Source organism: Papio anubis, chromosome 7 (genome assembly GCF_008728515.1).
Source record: "Papio anubis isolate 15944 chromosome 7, Panubis1.0, whole genome shotgun sequence".
NCBI lineage: Eukaryota > Metazoa > Chordata > Mammalia > Primates > Cercopithecidae > Papio > Papio anubis.
This window is the reverse complement of record NC_044982.1, coordinates 36033584-36052773: the sequence shown is the minus strand read 5'-3', so window position 1 is coordinate 36052773 and position 19190 is coordinate 36033584. Positions and strand designations below refer to the sequence as shown.

Here is a 19190-nt window from a genome sequence, read left to right as displayed (position 1 = left end):
ATCAGCTGATCAGAAGGACCCCCTGGCGCACCAGAAGATTGTAGTCCTGGGTGAACAGGAGCTGCCCTCAGGGGGTTAGCAGCCTGTTGCTTCTGTTGACTTGGCTTTCTGCCCTGCAGCCAGTGAAACCTGACAGGTCAGTTTCTAGATCTGGGCTGATTCTCTTTCACTTCCTGGTTCTCATACCTTCATATTGAGAGTCTGTGTATTTCTCCTTATTCTGTGAAAGAATGGACTTTTTTGGTCCTAAATGCTCAAAGAAAAGTCTGGTGTCTTAAAAAAATCTCAGCAATTCTGATACCTGAGAAGTTACTTAAGGGGTCAGAATGACTGAAGTTAGATCCCTGAAGATTGAAATCAGTGACTTGTCTCTATCCTGAGGTGTCTTCTGTCAGTGTGGAAAAGTCTGGGCACAAAGAAGGAACAGAGCATCAGCATTTTCCCCCAGCCACCCAGCCGGGTTGTGAACAGAAGCACCAGTTTTGCCTCCTAAGTCTCTGGTTTTATGTGCTTTGAAGAAGCAGACAGGTGCCTTTTTCCTGTCTCTTTTTTTGTAATCCCTCCAAATATACAACATTCTTTGCCTTTGGTCAATGCCTACTAGATATTTGAGTGGTTAAATGGAGGTGAGGTGGCTCAGCAGGGTTGGGATTAGAGGGAGGTGCCTAGGGCACAAAATTTCAATCATTCTTCAAGGCTATTTAGTCATCCTCCAGGCGTGTCATCACCCTAGTCCCAGCCCTGTGGCTCCCTGTGGCTCAGAGCTGGTAAGAGAAAGCTTCAAAGGGACACAGTTTACTCAAAGATGGCTGTTTGTGGGATGGGGAGGGCTCTCTACCATAAGACCTGCCTGCCATAGCTTCCTCTTGCCTGGGACACCTAGGTCTCTCATGTCCAGACATGTGCCCTGTATGAGCTGGTCACTAGCCTACCAGAAAGCCCCTTTTCTCAGGAACTGCAGAGACAAATATATATGAAAGGGAACTTGAGGGAATTCAGAGGCAGATGTTACTGGTACAAGGCTAAAAAGAATTCTAAGAATGTTAACTAACATTTTTTTCATGCTTGCTATGTGCCAAACCCACGTTAAGTACTTTATAGCCATTATTTTACATAATCCCTCCACCAACTAGATTAGGAAGGACTTGGATTCTGGAGCCAGACAGCTTCGGTTTAAATCCCATCTTTGCCTCTTTCACGTTGTGTGACCTTGGGAAATTTCTTGAGCTCTCTGGGCCTCAACTTCCTCACCTGTAAAACTGAAACAATAATAGTACCCACATCAGAGTATTCTGAGGAATATATCAGTAATACATGTAAAACAATGAGACCAGCATCTCTACAAGGTAAGCACTCAACAAATATTGGCCATGATGGTGATGATGACGACGAAGATGATGATGAAGATGATGATGATTGCCTCTGGTAGCTTATTCCTAAGGCTGCCCATAACAAAGTCCCACAAACTGGGTGACTTGAGATAACAGAAATGTATGGTCTCACAGTTCCAGGGGCTAGGAGTCCAAGATCAAGGTGCTGGTGGGTTGTTATTCTGAGGGATGTGAGGAAGAATCTGTTCCATGCCTCTCTGCAAGGTTCTGGTAGCCTCAGGCATTCCTTGGCTTATGGATGGCTATCTTCTCCCCATGTTTTATCACCTCGTCTTTCCTCTGTGTGTGTCTGTCTTTATGTTCATATTTCCCCTTTTTATAAGGACACCAGTCACACTGGTGTTTTGTTTCTCTATTACTATTATTAATAGATGCAAAGACTAAATATCAATAAAGGCCAAAACGAGTGAAGAAAGTGGCAGCCCTTTTATTTGCAAATATGCACGCACTCTCGGGCGAGGTTCACTGGTCCGCGGGAAAGGGCCAGGGAAGTCGCGCCGGCGCTCTCGGGTGAGGTTCTCCAGTCCATGAATGCCAGGGCCGAAGAAGTCACACTGGCGCTTACCCGCGGCGGACTTTTATGCCTGGGAGCTGGAAGGGGAGGAGTTTGGGGCCTGTGTGTAGGAGTGGCTTCTTGAATTTCGGTGTCCCGGGCTTGACATCACTCTGCGCATGCTCAGTTGATTTGGTTCTTCCCCCGGGCCCGGGAATTTTTCCCGGGCGTGGGAATATCTGTGATGAAGAACCCGGAAACAACAGGGACTGCTCCATCTTGTTCACCTTCCTCCATCTTGTCCCTTCTCCCTCACCCAAACAACTGAATTAGGCCCTGCTCTAATGACCTCAACTTGATCACCTCTGTGAAGACCCTGTCTCCAAATAAGGTCACATTCTTGGGTACTGCAGGTTAGGACTTCAACATATCTTTTCATGGTGGAAGGGTGGGCATCATTCAACCCATAACAGAAGGTTAAGTGACTTGCTCAAGGCTTGTTAACATGGCTTGTTAGTGATGAAACTGGTCGGGGAGCCTAGGATTATTGGAAGACAAATCCCATGACATAAACCCCAGTGGAAAACCCCAACCCTGCTAAACCTCTGGAGAGAGGGAACTCAAGGGAGACATGCAGAGCCAGCCGCTGTTGTGCTGATGGCATTTTCCCTCCCTTCCTCCATAGCCTGCCTGCTCCAGGCTGAGCTGGTAAACTATGAACGAGTCAAGGAATATTGCCTCAAAGTCTTGAAGAAGGAAGGGGAGAACTTCAAGGCCCTTTACCGGTCTGGTGTGGCCTTCTACCACCTTGGGGACTATGACAAAGCACTCTACTACCTGAAAGAAGCAAGGACCCAACAACCAACAGGTAAGGCGGAAATAGCCGTTTTCTTACTTCCTCCCCGCTCAGGTGGCTCCTGGAACCTTCTCATTGCAGCAGTTTTCTTGGCTAGGAGGGCCAGGCAGGGGCAGAGATGGCAAAATTAGGGATCAGATATATGATAAGACGTAAGTAAGAGGAGCACACAGCCCATGCATTTGCCTAGGGTTTGAGTTCCAGGGAGCATGGGCACCTCTTCTCTTCAAATAGAGTAGAGAATTCCTCATCTTTTTCAACTCAGAATCCAGCTCTCTTCACTTATTCAACAAATATATATTGAATTCATACTATGTGCCAAGATTTGTGCTGAGCACCAAGGGAATAGATGAAAAGACATGGTCCCTACCCATGAGGAGCTCACGTCTGGTTGATGACACAGAATACAAACAGGCAAATTTGGTGCTAAGCCCAGCACCTTTCAGGAAGCATGCTCTGACTCCTCCAGTCAGATCCTAATCCTTAGGACATGTGTAATCTATACCATTCACTTAGATCATATCCACCAGTCATTCATTCATTCATTCTACAGATATTTATTGAGGGGGTACAATGTTGCTAGGTATATAGTAGTGAACAAAGGAAGTTGTTGCCTTCAAAGAGCTTACATTATAATGGCTCACTGTCTATGGTAAGTGGGAAAAAAAGTGTAGAGAGGGGACAGAACCCAGGGAGGGACTCTCCACCAAGGGATGACTGGAAGTCAACCGGTAAACAAGCAAACAGACAGTAAACAAATGAACTATTTAGTAGTAATAAACGCTGTGAAGAAAATAAAGCAGAATAAAGAGATCAAGAGTAAACAGAGGGCTGGGTGTGGTAGCTTATGCCTATAATTCCAGCACTTTGGGAACCCGAGGCAGGTGGATCGCTTGAGCTCCAAAATTCAAGACCAGTCTGACCAACATGATGAAACCCCGTCTCTACTAAAAATACAAAAATTAGCTGGGTGTGGTGGTGGCCACCTGTAATTCCAACTACTTGGGAGGCTGAGGCAGAAGGATCACCTGAGCCTGGAAGGCGGAGGCTACAGTGAGCCAAGATGGCACCACTGTACTCCAGCCTGGGCGACAGCAAGGCCCTGTCTAAAAAAAAAATAAAGAGTAAGGCCGGGTGCGGTGGCTCACGCCTGTAATCCCCAGCACTTTGGGAGGCTGAGGTGGGTGGATCAGGAGGTCAGGAGATCGAGACCATCCTGGCTAACATGGTGAAATCCTGTCTCTACTAAAAATGCAAAAAATTAGCTGGGCATGGTGGCACGCGCCTGTGGTCCCAACTACTCAGGAGTCTGAGGCAGAAGAATCACTTGAACCCAGGAGGTGGAGGTTGCAGTGAGCCAAGATCGTGCCACTGCACTCCAGCCTGGGTGACAGAGCGAGACTCTGTCTCAAAAAAAAAAAAAAAAGAGTAAAGGTGGGGAGCTATTTTAGACCAAGTGGTCAGAAAGAACCTCTCTGAGGAAGTAACATTTAAACAACAACCTTGACTAGATGTTGCTATTGTTGTTGTTTATATGATTAATTTTTCTTTTTTTCAGACAGAGTCTCGCTCTGTCACCCAGGCTGGAGTGCAGTGGTATGATCTCAGCTCACTACAATCTCCACCTCTTGGGCTCAAATGATCCTCCCACCTCAGCCTCCCCAATAGCTGGGACTACAGGCATGCACCACCATACCTGGCTAATGTTTTTTATTTTTTGTATAGGCGAAGTCTTGCTATGTTGCCAGGGCTGGTCTTGAACTCCTGGGCTCAAGCAATCCTTCTGCCTCAGCCTCCTAAAGTGCTGGGATTATAGGCATGAACCACCACACCCAGCCTTTTTTTTTTTTTTTTTAATACAATCCTCCTTTCAAAAGTTTTTAAAGAACTTTAGGATCAATTTACAAACGTCTAAATGTATACTTTTTAAAAATCTTTTTAAAGAACACCTTGTTGTTGATTTATTTTCTGTATATAAATTGTGTTCCACCAACTGTAAGCAGCTTGAACACTAAGCATTGGACTCATTCAACAGAATTTTCTGGAGCACCGCTATCTGCCAGCACTGTTCTGGAGGATACGCCTGGCATTTTTTAGCATGATATAGTATTCATTTTTACTTCCAGAAGTAACTATTCCAGGCACCCCGTCACTCTTATGTTCTGGTGTGTGTGGAACTTAGCAGTTGTTCCATGCCGTGCCCTCCTCACTAATAACAGGAACTGAGAAGAAATGCCCCTGTTTTGGTGAGGTGGTCATCTGACCCTACTTATAAGGACAAAAATAAGACAGTGAAGCAAAGTCATTTTAAACTCTTCAAGCTTAAAAAAAAATTACATTAGATTAATATTTATTGATCATTGTTTTAAGCACTTTTAGACTTACCTATTTTGGGCTTCAGAGCAATATCATGAGGCAGGTATTACAGTCCTCAGGAGAGGCAGGCTTTGCAGCCAGACACACAATTTACTATGTGTCTCCTTGGGCATCTGACTTAATCTCTCAAGATCCCTATTCCATTTTGTCACAGTGAGGAGGAGGATACATACCTTGCGGGATTGTAGTGAGGATTACATGAGATCATGAAGGTTAGAAACCTGGCACAAGGTTGGCATTCAAAAAGGGAGCTTGTTGGCTGGGCACGGTGGCTCATGCCTGTGATCCCAGCACTTTGGGAGGCCAAGGTAGGCAGATCACCTGAAGTCAGTAGTTCAAGACCAGCCTGGCCAATATGATGAAACCCCGTCTCTACTAAAAATACAAGAATTAGCGGGGCACAGTGGCATGTGTCTGTAATCCCAGCTACTCATGAGGCTGAGGCAGGAGAATTGTTTGAACTTGAGAGGTGGAAGTTGCAGCAAACCAAGACTGCGCCACTCCACTCCAGTCTGGGCGACAGATCGAGGCTCCATCTCAGAAAAAGAAAAAAAAAAAAAAAAGTGGAGGTTGCTTCTTGCAGATGGGACAGGAGGCTCAGAGAAGGTGGCAACTTGCCTGCTGTTAAACTCCAACTGGGGTCTCACTAAACTAACTGCGCTGGCTGGCAAACCACTGGGATATGCTGCTGCATAGAAAGAAGGAGAGAAATTATCTCTCCTCTCCCACCCATCCTCTCTCATGTCCCCTGGGTCATGCCAACCTGTCCACATTTGCTAAGGGGAGGCAGTGAAGGAGAAGGCCAACACCTAGTTGCCCTCTCAGCCACCACGGATAGGTGGAAGGGACCTTGGTTGGGTGAGCCTGGCCTGCTGGTTGTCTGCAGACACAGCCTTTGCTGATTCTGTGTAAATGTGATAGTTGCCCTCACCTGGTGTTCCCTAAGGTTTATTCTCTCCTCACAGACACCAACGTGATTCGGTATATCCAGCTGACGGAGATGAAGCTCAGCCGATGCTCCCAGAGAGAGAAAGAAGCCATGTAACCAGGAAGCAGCTCCAGAGCTGCGCCCACGCCTCACCGGGGACTTCCAGACACCCCCTGGTGGAGAGCCCTGTCCTGGGTTCTGTCCCTTTCTCCCCACTTCTTCTGGCTCCCCGTTTTTCCTCCTGTTGCACCCCAACTCTTTGTCTCCTCCCAGTGTGAAAAGAAGGAGAGATGCAAATTTGGAATCCGGTAGGTCGCCCAGACATTGGAGACATCCTCTCCTCTGGCAGGTCAGGGACTGAGAGGGGCCCGGCTTCTGCTGGGACAGCTGGAGAGGAGTCTCGCGGGCTGGGATGCTGTTGTGGCTTTGACTTTGGCCAGTGCTTCTGACAGAGGCGGAGCCTGGCAAGTATACCATCCCATAGGCAGCAGGCACACAGCCCATGGGCTGGATCCTTCCACACCTTCCTGACAGACCAGAGCCAGAGCATCTCAAGGCAACTGTTCAAAATCCAGGGACGAGACAAACAGCAGAAGCACTGGTGAAGCCGACATAGAGACTGTGAATGTGTACACTGGAGTTCCCACCCCTCACCCCCAACCAGTCACCTTAGCCCCTGCCTCCTTCCCCAACTCGTTGTCTTGGCTTGTGCTTTCTCCTCTCCCCGTCAGGGATCCGAGACTCTGCCAGGATTCACATGCCACTGAAGCCCACTCAGTGCCCTCTGGTGACCACACATACCATTCCCCCAGACTCCCACCCAGCGGGCAGCTGTGACCGCAGAAGGGCAGGATGAAGTGGGCCAAAGTTTGGGACAGGGTGACTGTGTAGGTGACAGGGAGGGAAAGATGATGACCAGGGGAAAGAGCATCATATAGACTAGGGGAATGAACTGTGGACTGATTCAGTGTAAATAAAAATAAATTAACAGATAGTAGTTCTTGTCAGTTCTGTAAGCAGCCCGCTCCCTCACTTTTACTCCTTCCTCCAACCCTCAGTCAGAGCTACTTACAGCCAGGCAGGATGGGGCTTCCCCCAAAGCAATTGGCCATTTGTCCAGTGGCAGACAATGGTGGCTGCAGCCTTTGTGCTTTTAAGAGTGGGCTGGGATTGTGGAGACCGCCCAGGGGCTTGGCTTTGTCAGAACTTGTACAATCTTCTTTTGATGAAATTATCCAAACTCAATATCTAGCACATAGAATGTGTTCAACAAATACTTGTTGAATGAATAAATTATGACTGCAGACTGGCTCTCCTGCCTTAAACTAATTTCATCCCAGCCTAGTCTCCTGATGTCTGTGCTCATTATGCTAAGCCATGTTGCTTTGGTCAAACAAGAAAGACTTACTGAGGGCGTATTGTTTGCCCGTCATTGTGCAATGTGCTGTGGGACATGGGATGTAGTCTCAGTCTTCAAGGAAATGGAAGGGTTAAGAAATGCATATGAGATTATTACCAATGACACCTTTAATTTATATAATGCTTTAAAATTACCAGAGCACTTTCATGTATTTTTCGTGTGACTAGTGAAAAAGACAATGTTGTACAAAATTAAAATATATACAGATGCAATAATGTGAATAGTTAGGATTTATTAAATGCATTATCTTCAGATCTTTACATGTATAATCTCATTTCTTTCATGCAGTTACTCTGGGATACTGTTCCCGTTTGATGGGTAAGAATATTGAAAACTAGAAAAATTAATTATCCCAAGGTTGCATGGCCTTTAGTGGCATAGCTAGGATTTGAACCAGACCTGCCTGACTCCAGAGCTCTGGCTGGTATCTATGCTATACTTAGTTGCCTCTCTATAAGTATAATATTGGGCAATTATAACCATTTGAGAACAGGACTATATGTATTAACCTGAAAAGTGTTCATGATGTCAGTGATAGTACATGGCTTTCTCATGTATTTACTCAAGGGCCCAAAAAGACCAGAGGCCAGAATCCCTAGTGGTCAGAGCAGTGACAGGTCAGAAAAAGGCAGCTGAGGTCCAGTAGTTATGTCTATGTATTGCTCATTCTACTTACTGATGGAGCCAGCATGTATCCCAACAACTCCTCTAGCATTCATCACCCATCCCCAGCATTGGGAAAGGGTCACAGCTGAGACTGAAAGGAAACACAAAGTTAAATATGGGTTAATTATATAAGCAGATGCCCCACCACAGCAGAATCCAATCACAGCCCAGGGGCCCAGAAGAGAGCAGCGTAAGTTATATTCACATAGTTCCCCAAAGGCTTTCAATGGGGGTACGGGGAAGGTGCTGGAAATATTGAGGGCCCTGCCATTACTCACCTAGAGCTCACTCTCTGGAGAAGAGGAAAAGGAAGAAGCTGTTTCAGCTGCCACATTCTCCCCAATCCCTACTATGTTAGGCTGTCTTTCCTCTTCCTCCTAGCTGGCTTTATATGACCCTAACCCAAAACTACCCTATGGCCCCACACGGGCATGTGTTCAAACCCCCCGACCCCCACCCCCATTCCCAAGCCTCCAACTTAGAACGTTTGTGATTTGGCAGATAGTTTGTTAGGATCTGAAGGATGAAGAGAAGGGCAGAGGTCACCCGGAGAACCAGTTCAAACTGCCAGGGTCTTCCCTTGGTCTTTATGCGTCAGGAAGGACTCTGAGTAATTATTCCCCATGCAGAGACAGGAGAGAGGTCTTGTTTACATGAGTGTGCTGGGGCAGGGCTGGACAGTTGGGGATATGATTGTAGCCATCCCATGTAGAAAGATCAAAAACCAGAACGAAATGAGGACAGCCTCTCAGAACCTGATAGAACAAGCGTCCAGGTCATCTGCTTATTTGGTTAACTTAGATATACAGGCTTATTGGAACTCCATTCACTGTGACCCGAAGTTAAATAATCCCAAAGAAAAAAAGCTACCTGGGGTATTGGTTGATGTTTGGGGTGACAGGGCTGAATTTTCTGTGCATTTGTCCAACAAAGGCTTTAGAGCACAAAACCAGGTTCATTCTCCCTACCAAATCTTCAGCTTCCTTCTCCTCATCCCTCCCCAAAACAAGAACTGTGATTTAATTCCATACTTTGTGGATGTCACTGCTGACCTATATAACTGGAGTACTAATCATGCATCTGACCTGCACTGTCATCCCCTGCCTGGACTTTTGCGATGGACTCTTTGGGGGAAAAACTAATGCTTTTTAATTATTGTGAAAGCATCATGTGTGTATTGTAGAAGTTTTAGGGGAAAAAAGGACAAAATCCAATCCATAAGCTTACCACCCAAGACAAATGTGTGTTCTTTTGAATATACCTTTTAGTTCTTTTTGGTGTAAATGTACACATGCACACGCACAGTTGTGGGTTTTTTTAAACAAAAACTGGATCACACTGAATATGCTCTTTAATAACTTTTCAAATGTGTATTTATATTTTAGAATATGTAATACATACACAGACACAAGATTCAAAAAGTACAAACTGCTCTATAGTCGGAAGTAAATCTTCTCCCTACCCTGTCTGCCAGCATCTAGTTTCCCTCTAATTTATTTTACATCCTTCTGGAGATGCTTACACATTGTCAAACATATGTATATATTCTTTTATCACACACAAATGGCAGCATATTGGACACTTTTTGTTTTTTGTTCCTTCTATTCCTTCACTTAATAATATCATGAACATTTTCTGCATATCAAACTTTCTCAACAGCATCTTCATTTATACGGCTGGACCCTTTTTTTATCATCAGTCACCAAATAGTGATTATTTCATTTGTTCCCAATCTTTATTGTAAATAGTGTTGCAGCTGACATTCTTGTAGCTAAATTTTGCACATGTCTATAACTATTTCCTTAGGATAAACTCCAAGAAGAGACTTGCTTGGCTATTTTTAAGAATTTTGATACATGTTGCCAACCACCCTCCAGAAAGTTTGTACCAAAACACTCTCCTATTTGGAGTCTAGAGAGTACCCTGTTTCCTGCACCCTAACACTAGGTATCATCACTTATCAAATCTTTACCAATTTGATAGCTGGGATAATAGTATGTCAATGTTATTTTAACTTTCTTTGACTCTTCGCGAATAACATTTTCATATGCTTATTGACCATTTGTACTTCTTTCTTTGTGAATTTTCTATTTATTTGATATCGGTATGTTTATTATCAATTTGTAATTTTATTAAGAATATTATTTTTGTCAAGAAATGCTGCAAATATGCTTTCCAAGTGCTTTGCTTTCAAATTTTGTTTATGGTGCTTTTTGACATACATAAATTCTTAATTCTGCAATTAATTGGTTCCTCTGTTGCCAGCTTCTGTCTACAGTTCATTCTCTTATTTCTATCAGAGTGACCCTTCCAAAACACAATTTGACCATGTCACTCCACAACTTCAGCACTTTGGGAGGCCAAGGTGGGTGGATCATGAGCTCAGGAGTTTAAAACCAGCCTGGCCAAGATGGTGAAACCCCATGTCTTCTAAAAATACAAAAAAATTAGCTGGGTGTGGTGGCAGGCACCTATAATCCCAGCTACTCAGGAGGCTGAGGCAGGAGGATCACTTGAACCTGGGCGTCAGAGGTTGCAGTGAGCCGAGATGGCGCCACTCCACTCCAGCCTGGGCGACAGAGTGAGACTCTGTCTCAAGAAAAAAATAAAATCTTTAATGGTGCCTCGTCACTTTTAGGATAAAGGCCAAATGCCTTAACAACACACACGGTCTTTCATATTTTGTCTCCACTGATCTTTCCAGGCTCACTTCCTGGTCCTCTTCCCAAAGTATCCTACATTCCACTGCTGCACAACATCTTGTGCTGCCCTGAACCATTGTGCTGGGTCTCTGGACCTTTCCACGCTGTTGCTTCCCTCTGCCTCACTGGCTATTCCTTAGCCCTTCAGTCCTCTCTTTGCCTTGCTAGCTCGTATAGGCCTTGACTCAGGATTACTGCTAGAAAGCCTTCCTTGGTCCTTTAGTCTGAATTATTAAAGCAACACAAGCCTACCTCAGCCTAGCTTTTGCTACAACAAATTGTAGTTTCTAGTTTACATTCATCTCCCGCACACCCTGGGTGTTCCTCAAGACAGGCACTGTATTATATTCATCTTTGCAGTCAGAATGTCGAGCACCATGCCTGGCACATTGTAGGTACTCAGAAAACGTTGAGCATTGAGCCTGGAATGAATGAATAATGGGTTCAGTGGCAAATGTTACTTGAGGTAAATGCAGGTCTGGACTAGATCTGTGTTCTGAGAAATGAAGATGTCCTGAGAGACTTGGGTCAGAAGAGAAGCCACATGCTCCAGCCCTGTGCTTTCCAAGACATCAGAATCACTTGGAAGAGCTTTTTAAAAATACATAATCTCAGACTCTACCTTAGACCCATTGAATCAGTTTCACAGGGATAATGTTCAGGATAGTTTTTTGAACACCATGAGGTAACCAGCCAGGTTAAGGGGCCACTGCTGAGGCCCAGCAAACTTTAGAGCACGCCGCTCCACCATTTCAAACCATGTGACATTTTACAGTGGATAGATGGAGTTTTGTTTGAATACCAGCTTTAACATCTGCTAGTTGTGTGACCTTGGTGCAGTCGTCTAACTTTTCTGACCCTCATTTTCCTCACCCATACATGGGTGAATGTTTTGTTTTGTTTTTCGAGACAGAGTCTTGCTCTGTCGCCCAGGGTGGAGTGCTGTGGCGTGATCTCAGCTCATTGCAACCTCCGCCTCCCAGGTTCAAGCAATTCTCCTGCCTCAGCCTCCTGAGTAGCTGGGATTACAGGCACACACCACCACGCCCGGGTAATTTTTGTATCTTTAGTAGAGACGGGCTTTCACCATGTTGGCCAGGCTGGGGGAAATGTTTTATCCCTTAAAAGGGTGTTGGGAGGACTAAGAAATAAGTATGTCCCAGCTCAGTGGCTGGCACAGAATAAGCACAGAAAAAACATTTATTTCCTTCCCCCACCCTCCCTGGCCTCAGTTTCCTTGTTTATAGTGTGGCTGCTAATACTTGCACATTCACCTTCCATATTCCCCCTCTCTGCACTGTAGAAGGAAGGAAACCTTCCAACAGGACCTTAGGTTACTCTCTGCTCAAACAGGACAAGTACTTGGAGGTGGGGAGTAGAAAGACAGAGGAAGCTTCATGCTCCAACCCATGCCTCTCCAGGCTTCAAAGAGACTCCACAGCAATCAGTTGGAATAATTCTGATGGTTCTCAGAATCAGCTGTCTTCCAGTCACATCCAACGATGAATGCAGTTTTCTTTTTTTTTTTTTTTCACCGTGTTAGCCAGGATGGTCTCGATCTCCTGACCTCGTGATCCACCCGCCTCGGCCTCCCAAAGTGCTGGGATTACAGGCGTGAGCCACCGCGCCCGGCCCGATGAATGCAGTTTTCTTCCTGACAGTCCACCAGAAGCCAGCAGCCTCTAAGCTGCAAGGAGATGGCCATTGCCAGGAAGTAGAATGGCCATTGCCCACTCCCCTTCCAATGCCCTTGGTATCCTCATCACATGCCTCAGGGCAGGAAAGACAAGACTGTCCGTAAGGTCAAATAGCTGGTCTGCAGCTGCTTTAAGATGCCCCACTCCCTGGTCCCAATGCCAGCACTCTCTCTCCACAGCAGCCCAGGGCGGGCAGCGGAGGCAGGGAAAATGCATTCAGTCCATCAGGCGTGGCATAGTTCAAATTACCAAGTCAGCATGAAAAGTCCCACTCTAAATGGACTGAAATTGGATTCTATTAAAAACCACATTCAGCGAGGTCCTTGACTATTAATATTTGCTAAGACATGGAGGAGGGGAAGGCGGTGGAGGCTCCTGAGAAAGGCTGGGCATCTCAGCTGCTCCGTTGAGTTGCCTGTCTGAAAGGGAGCCTACATTTGACCCCTAGATGTGCCTTGTTTTGCAAGTCTCACAGAATATTAGGGTTGGACAGAAGCTTGAAGCTCAGTAGTTCAACCCTCTTTTCTTTCAGATGAGAGACGAAGTCCAGAGATGATTAAGAGATTTATTCAAGGTCACGCAGATAGTAAGTAGCAAATCTGAACTGGAACTCAGGTCAGTTTCCTGACAACAAACAATCCTCTTTCCACTGAACCAACCAAAGTACACTTCCAAAATATATATACACACATACATGTATATGTGTGTGTGTGTGTGTGTGTGTGTATATCTATATATATATGCTGTAAAATTGTTCTCTTCTAAAGGAAGAAGGAGCATAGTACTCATTTTTTCACTCCCTCACTCAGTACTTATTCCAATCACTTCATTAGGTGGTTCATTGGTAACAAGGTGTTGTCTCTGCTTGAGGGGCTTACAGTGTATAGGGAAGAAAAAAAAAGTAAATGCGCAGTGTCAGTTCTGTGCAGGAAATGTTCTAGAAAACATCATGGAGGCTCAGTGCCATGGTTCACGCCTATAATCCCAGCACTTTAGGAGGACGAGGCAGACGGATGGCTTGAGCCCAGGAGTTCAAGACCAGCCTGGGTAACATGGCAAAACCCTGTCATTATAAAAAAATTAGCCAGGCATGATGGTGCATGCCTGTAGTCCCAGCTACCTGGGAGGCTGAGGTAGGAGGATCATGTGAGCCCAGGAGGCAGAGGTTGCAGTGAGCCAAGATCGCACCACTACACTCCAGCCTAAGCAACAGAGCAAGACCCTGTCTCAAAAAACAAAACAAAACAAAGACAAAAATCATGGGAACACATAGAAGAGAGAATCTATACCAACTCCAGAAGATCCAGGAAGAATTTCTTGAGGGGAGCCAACTGGGTGGGGCAGGAGTGATAAGAGATGAGTGAGCTTCAGACTGGTGCCTACGGCAATACTCTAGTACTCCTTTTCCTGGATATAATGTGAAAAGATTTGAGAGAAACATCACGTGAACTGTCTTCTTGCTTTTTTTCTGTTTTTTCATGCCTGGGCTCAAGCAATGTCACTTTTACTACCTTTGGAAGCCCGAACGGCAGAGAAATCACAGAAGACCCTGGAGGTTACATCTGATTAAATCCCCTCCAGGTGGAGTAGGAACAAGCAGCTAGGTGTGTTTTCTCTAAGTACAGTCAGAACCCTTCAAGATCTGTGATTTCTATAACAGGGAACATTCTAGACCAAGTTTAGCTCACACATGTAGCTCCAGGGGCATAATGTTATAAGTACCTTGAATATATCCCATTATTTTATGTTCCTTTGTTTTCTCTAATCTCAGCCTTTTTATTCTAGAGCAGTGCTGCCCATTAGAAATGTAATGTGAACCACTTATATAATTTTAATTTTTCTAACAGTTACTTTAAAGAAATACAGAAAATTTCTTTTTTTTTTTTTTGAGATGGAGTCTCGCTCTGTCGCCCAGGCTGGAGTGCAGTGGTGCGATCTCGGCTCACTGCATGCTCCGCATTCCGGGTTCATGCCATTCTCCTGCCTCAGCCTCCCGAGTAGCTGGGACTACAGGCGCCTGCCACCACGCCCTGCTAATTTTTTGTATTTTTAGTAGAGATGAGATTTCACTGTGTTAGCCAGGATGGTCTCAATCTCCTGACCTCGTGATCCGCCCGCCTCAGCCTCCCAAAGTACTGGGATTATAGGTGTAAGCCACTGCGCCTGGCCAGAAAATTTCTTTCAGTAATACATTCTACATGAAAATAAAACTATGGAAACAACCCAAAAGAATAAAATATTCAGGAATAAGCCAGGCATGGTGGTGCATTCCTGTAGCCCTAGCTACTTGGGAGGCTGAGGCAGGAACATCCCTTGAGCCTAGGAGTTAAAGGCTGTGGTGAGCTATGATCACACCACTGTACTCCAGCCTGGGCAACAGAGCGAGACCCTGTCTCTTTAAAATAAAATTTTCAAAAGGATAAAATACTCAGGAATAGGCCAGGCGTGGTGGCTAACGCCTGTAATACCAGCACTTTGGGAGGCTGAGGTGGGTGGATCACCTGCGGTCAGGAGTTCAAAACCAGCCTGACCAACATATAATGAAACCCCATCTCTACTAAAAAATACAAAAATTATCTGGGCATGGTGGCACATTCCTGTAGTCCCAGACAGTTGGGAAGCTGAGGCAGGAGAATCGCCTGAAACCGGGAGGTGAAGGTTGCTGTGAGCTGAGATAGCACCACTGCACTCCAGCCTGGGCGACAGAGCAAGACTCTGTCTCTCAAAACCCAACCAAACAAAAAAATCTCAGAAATCAATAGCAAAAGAAGTTCCAAACTATTACTCTGAAGACTACAAAAGATTGTTGGATGAAAGTAAAGGAACCTAAATTAAATGGAAAGATATCCCATGTTTATGAATTGAAAGACTTAATATTGTTAAGATAGCAATACTCCTCAATTGATCTACAGATTCAACATAGTCTCTATAAAATTCCAACTGATTTCATTGCAGAAAATGATAAACTGATCCTAAACTTCATATGGAAATTGAAGAGACTCAGAATAGCCCAAATAGTATGGAAAAAGAACAAAGTAGGAGGACCCTCTCTCCCTGATTTCAAAACTCACGACAAAGTTACAGTAATCCAGATAATGTGGCACTGGCACAAAGACAGACGACAAATAGATCAATGGAATAGAAATGAGAACCCAGAAATAAACCCTAGTATTTATGGTAAATTGATTTTCTACAGGGGTACTAAGATAGTTCAATGGAGAAAAAAGAGTATTTTCAACAAACAGTGCTGGGACAACTGAGTAGCTGCAGGCCAAAGAATGAAGTTAGGCCCCACCTCTCTCTATAAAAATTTACTCAAAATGGATCAAAGACCTAAATGTAAAAGCTAAAATTATAGAAATTTTAGTTGAAAGCATAGGTATAAACCTTGATGACCTTGGACTGATGGTTTCTTAGATATGACACTAAAAGCACGAACCACAAAAGAACAAGTAGATAAACTAGACCTTTTATCTATTAAAATTAAAAATATTTGCGCTTCAAAGGACACCATCATGAAATGGCCACCCACAGAATGAGAGAAAACGTGTGTAATCCAATATCTGATAAGGAACTTGTGTCTAGAATATATGAAGGACTATTACAACTCAATAATAAAAAGATAATCCAATTTTTAAATGAGCAAAGGATCTGAGGGACATTTCTCCAAAGAAGATATGCAAATGGCCAATAAATACCATAACAGATCATCAACATCATTAGCCATTAGAGAAATGCAAATCAAAACCACAATTCAGGACCACTTCACACCCATTAGGATAGCTGTCATGAATAAGACAGGTAACAAGTACTGGTGAGGATGTAGAGAAACTGAAACTCTCATACACTGCTGGTGGTAACACAACATGCTGCAGCTGCTGTGAAAGAGTCTGGCAGTTCCTCAAATGGTTAATCATAGTGACCCTGTGACCCAGCAATTCCACTCCTGACTCTATACCCAAAAGAACTGAATACATGTGTCCACCCAAAAACCTATACAGTAATGTTTATAGCAACATTATTCATAAAAGTTAAAGGGTGGGAAAAAAATGCCCATCAACACTGATAATGAATGAATAAATAAAACGTGGTATATATCCACACAACAGAACATTATACACAATAAAAAGGAGTGAAGTACTGATACATGCTACAACATGGATGAACCTTGAAAACATTATGCTAAGTGAAAGAAACCAAGCACAATGTATCACATATTTTGTGATTCCATTCACATGAAATCTCCAGAGCAGACAAATCCATGGAGTCAGAAAGCAGATTAGTGGTTGCCTAGCAGAAGGGGTCAGGGAGATGAGAGGATTGGGAAGTGGTAGCTAAGACTGCGGGGTTTCTTCTTGTAATGAAGATGTTCTAAACTTGATTGTGGTGATGGATGCATAACTCTGTAAATAGGCTAAAAGTATAAAGGAGTGTACATCTTAAATGGTGCATTATATCTCAATAAAACTATTTAAATAATATATTTTATTCAACCCAATATACCTAGAATATTACTATTTTAGCATATCCTTAACATAAAAACTACAAATGATACATTTTACATTTTTTCATAACCCAATGTGTAATTTCTGCCTCCAGCACATCTCCATTTGGACTAGTCACATTGCAGTTGCTCAACAATCACATGTGGCTAGTGGCTACCATATGGGACACCAAAGTTCTACAGCCTTCAGGAAGATCCTAGGAAGACCAAACAGTTACCAGATTGGTGGGGCCAACTGGTTCTTTTAATCCAGCTCCTTCATGGAATGTCCAGTGCTCCCACCCCCAGACCCTTCTGTAGCCACTGCCGCTGAATGAAGACAGAGTCAAGACTGCAGTCTGCATGAGAGAGAGCCCTAGTGGGGAAGAGGGCTCCACGGTCTGTGACATGAGCCTCCACTTCTGGCTCCGTGCTGGTGCACACACCCTTTGTCCGGTTCAACTTCAGACTTCAACATGTATGAATGGTGTGTCTCATTTATGAAAATAGAGATGTAATAGTACCATTCCCTCGTAACTATTTTGAGAATGGAATGTCATAATGTATGTAAACTGCTTTGGATGGTGTCTGGTACAAAGTAAGCATTATTTGGTATTCGGTAATTATTGGGGAATAATAATCATATCATTCATTTTGTCTCTGGCTTTTGTTTTCTTTGTTTATTTATTTTGCCATGTCTTATGGTGTTGATTGTCTCTGGCTTTTAGCAGAGTGCCTGGCACAGAGCAGATTCTTGGGAAACCATAGATCTTCACATTAGAACCTTATGATGTCCTCAACAGTTGGCTCTCTAGCCACAGCCTGAACACTTCCAGGGAGCCCTGTGTCAAAGACAGCACATTCCATATTTAGTTCATTCTGCCATTTAGAATGGACCTTCTTATGTCAGGCTAATCTGTCTTTCAGTAGCTTTTATCCACAATCTCCTTGGCCCTGCCCAGGGAAAGACAGTCTTCTCCTCAACATAACATTGTTCCAAATATTTAAGGACAGTCAGTCATCCGAGCTGTCTTTATAATCTTCTAGTTTCCAGCCTATATGTTCTCAGTTCCTTCAACTCCTCTGCTAACAGGTTTTTCAGCTCTGAACTTTGTTTTTCAGTCTATTAGTGTCCTTCACTTTGTGTGTGTGTGTGTGTGTGTGTGTGTGTGACGAGGTTGCCCAGGCTGGAGTGCTGGAGTGCAGTGGCACAATTATGGCTCATTGCAGCCTCAAACTCCCGGGCTCAAAGGATTCCCCCACCTCAGCTTCCTGGGTAGCTGAGACCACAGGCATATGCCACCACACCCAGATAATTATTATTATTATTATTATTATTATTTTGTAGAGATGGCAGTCTCACTGTATTGCCCAGGCTGATCTCAAACTCCTGGGCTCAACTCAAACAGGCCCCCGGCTTGGGCCTCCCAAAATTCTGGGATTAGAGGCATGAGCCACTGCGCCTGGCCTAGTGTCCCTCTTTAAATATGGCACACAGAACTGTACTGGCCAGCACAGAAAACAGGGAACCATCATCATTTCCCTACCTCTGCATTGCAAAATGCCTTGCTTTTTTATCCAATCATTTCACAGTTGGAATGTAGCATGCTTGTGGCCCCATCTCTTACTTGTACCATTACTTTTTAAAGAATAACACAATATAAAGTAATAATAAATTACTCCAAATAAATTTCACATATTGTATTATTGAGTCATAATTATGTGCCACAAAATGCACAGATCTCAAGCATTAGTTAATAAGTGAGTACGCTCCTGCAACAATACACCAATCACAATATAGGACATCATCATCACCCTAGAAACTTCTCTCATGCCCCTTTCTAGTCAATCTCCTCTTCAAACTCCTAGAGGCAACCGCTCTTCTGATTTCTAGCCCTATAGATTCATTTTACAAAGACAAAAATTGTTTCTGACATTCACATAAGTGGGAAAATACAGTACTATAACTTTTTTATCTTAATGCAATACAATTTCATTCCTATTAAATATAATCATATTGCTTTCCATATTTCCTCATAGCTTCTGTGAACATTTTGGTCTTGATTCTGCCAACTGTATCTGCCAATTTCCCTAACTTTATGCCACCTACAGAATTAATAATTCCTTCTGTCCTTTATCCAACATAAGACAAGACCAGTGATGGAGTCCAGGGTACTT

The 19190-nt window shown here is 44.1% G+C and overlaps 1 protein-coding gene across 3 annotated transcripts in view; it reads left to right on the top strand.

The window, feature by feature from the left end:
- Nucleotides 1-17664, top strand: part of TTC9 (tetratricopeptide repeat domain 9) — a 43201-nt gene extending 25537 nt beyond the window's left edge. The window contains exons 2-5 of one of the 3 annotated variants that reach the window (XR_001904898.2): nt 2570-2752; nt 6082-6352; nt 13062-13115; nt 17129-17664. Coding sequence is in view for 1 of the 3 variants with exons in the window: in XM_017961303.3 (XP_017816792.1) it covers nt 2570-2752; nt 6082-6161 (263 nt within the window). In the remaining 2 variants the exon portion in view is untranslated. Of the gene's footprint in view, nt 1-2569; nt 2753-6081; nt 10373-13061; nt 13116-17128 lie in introns of those variants that run through there. The other 2 variants (XR_001904896.2, XM_017961303.3) reach the window with 2 other exon arrangements.
- Nucleotides 17665-19190: the final 1526 nt, after the last annotated feature.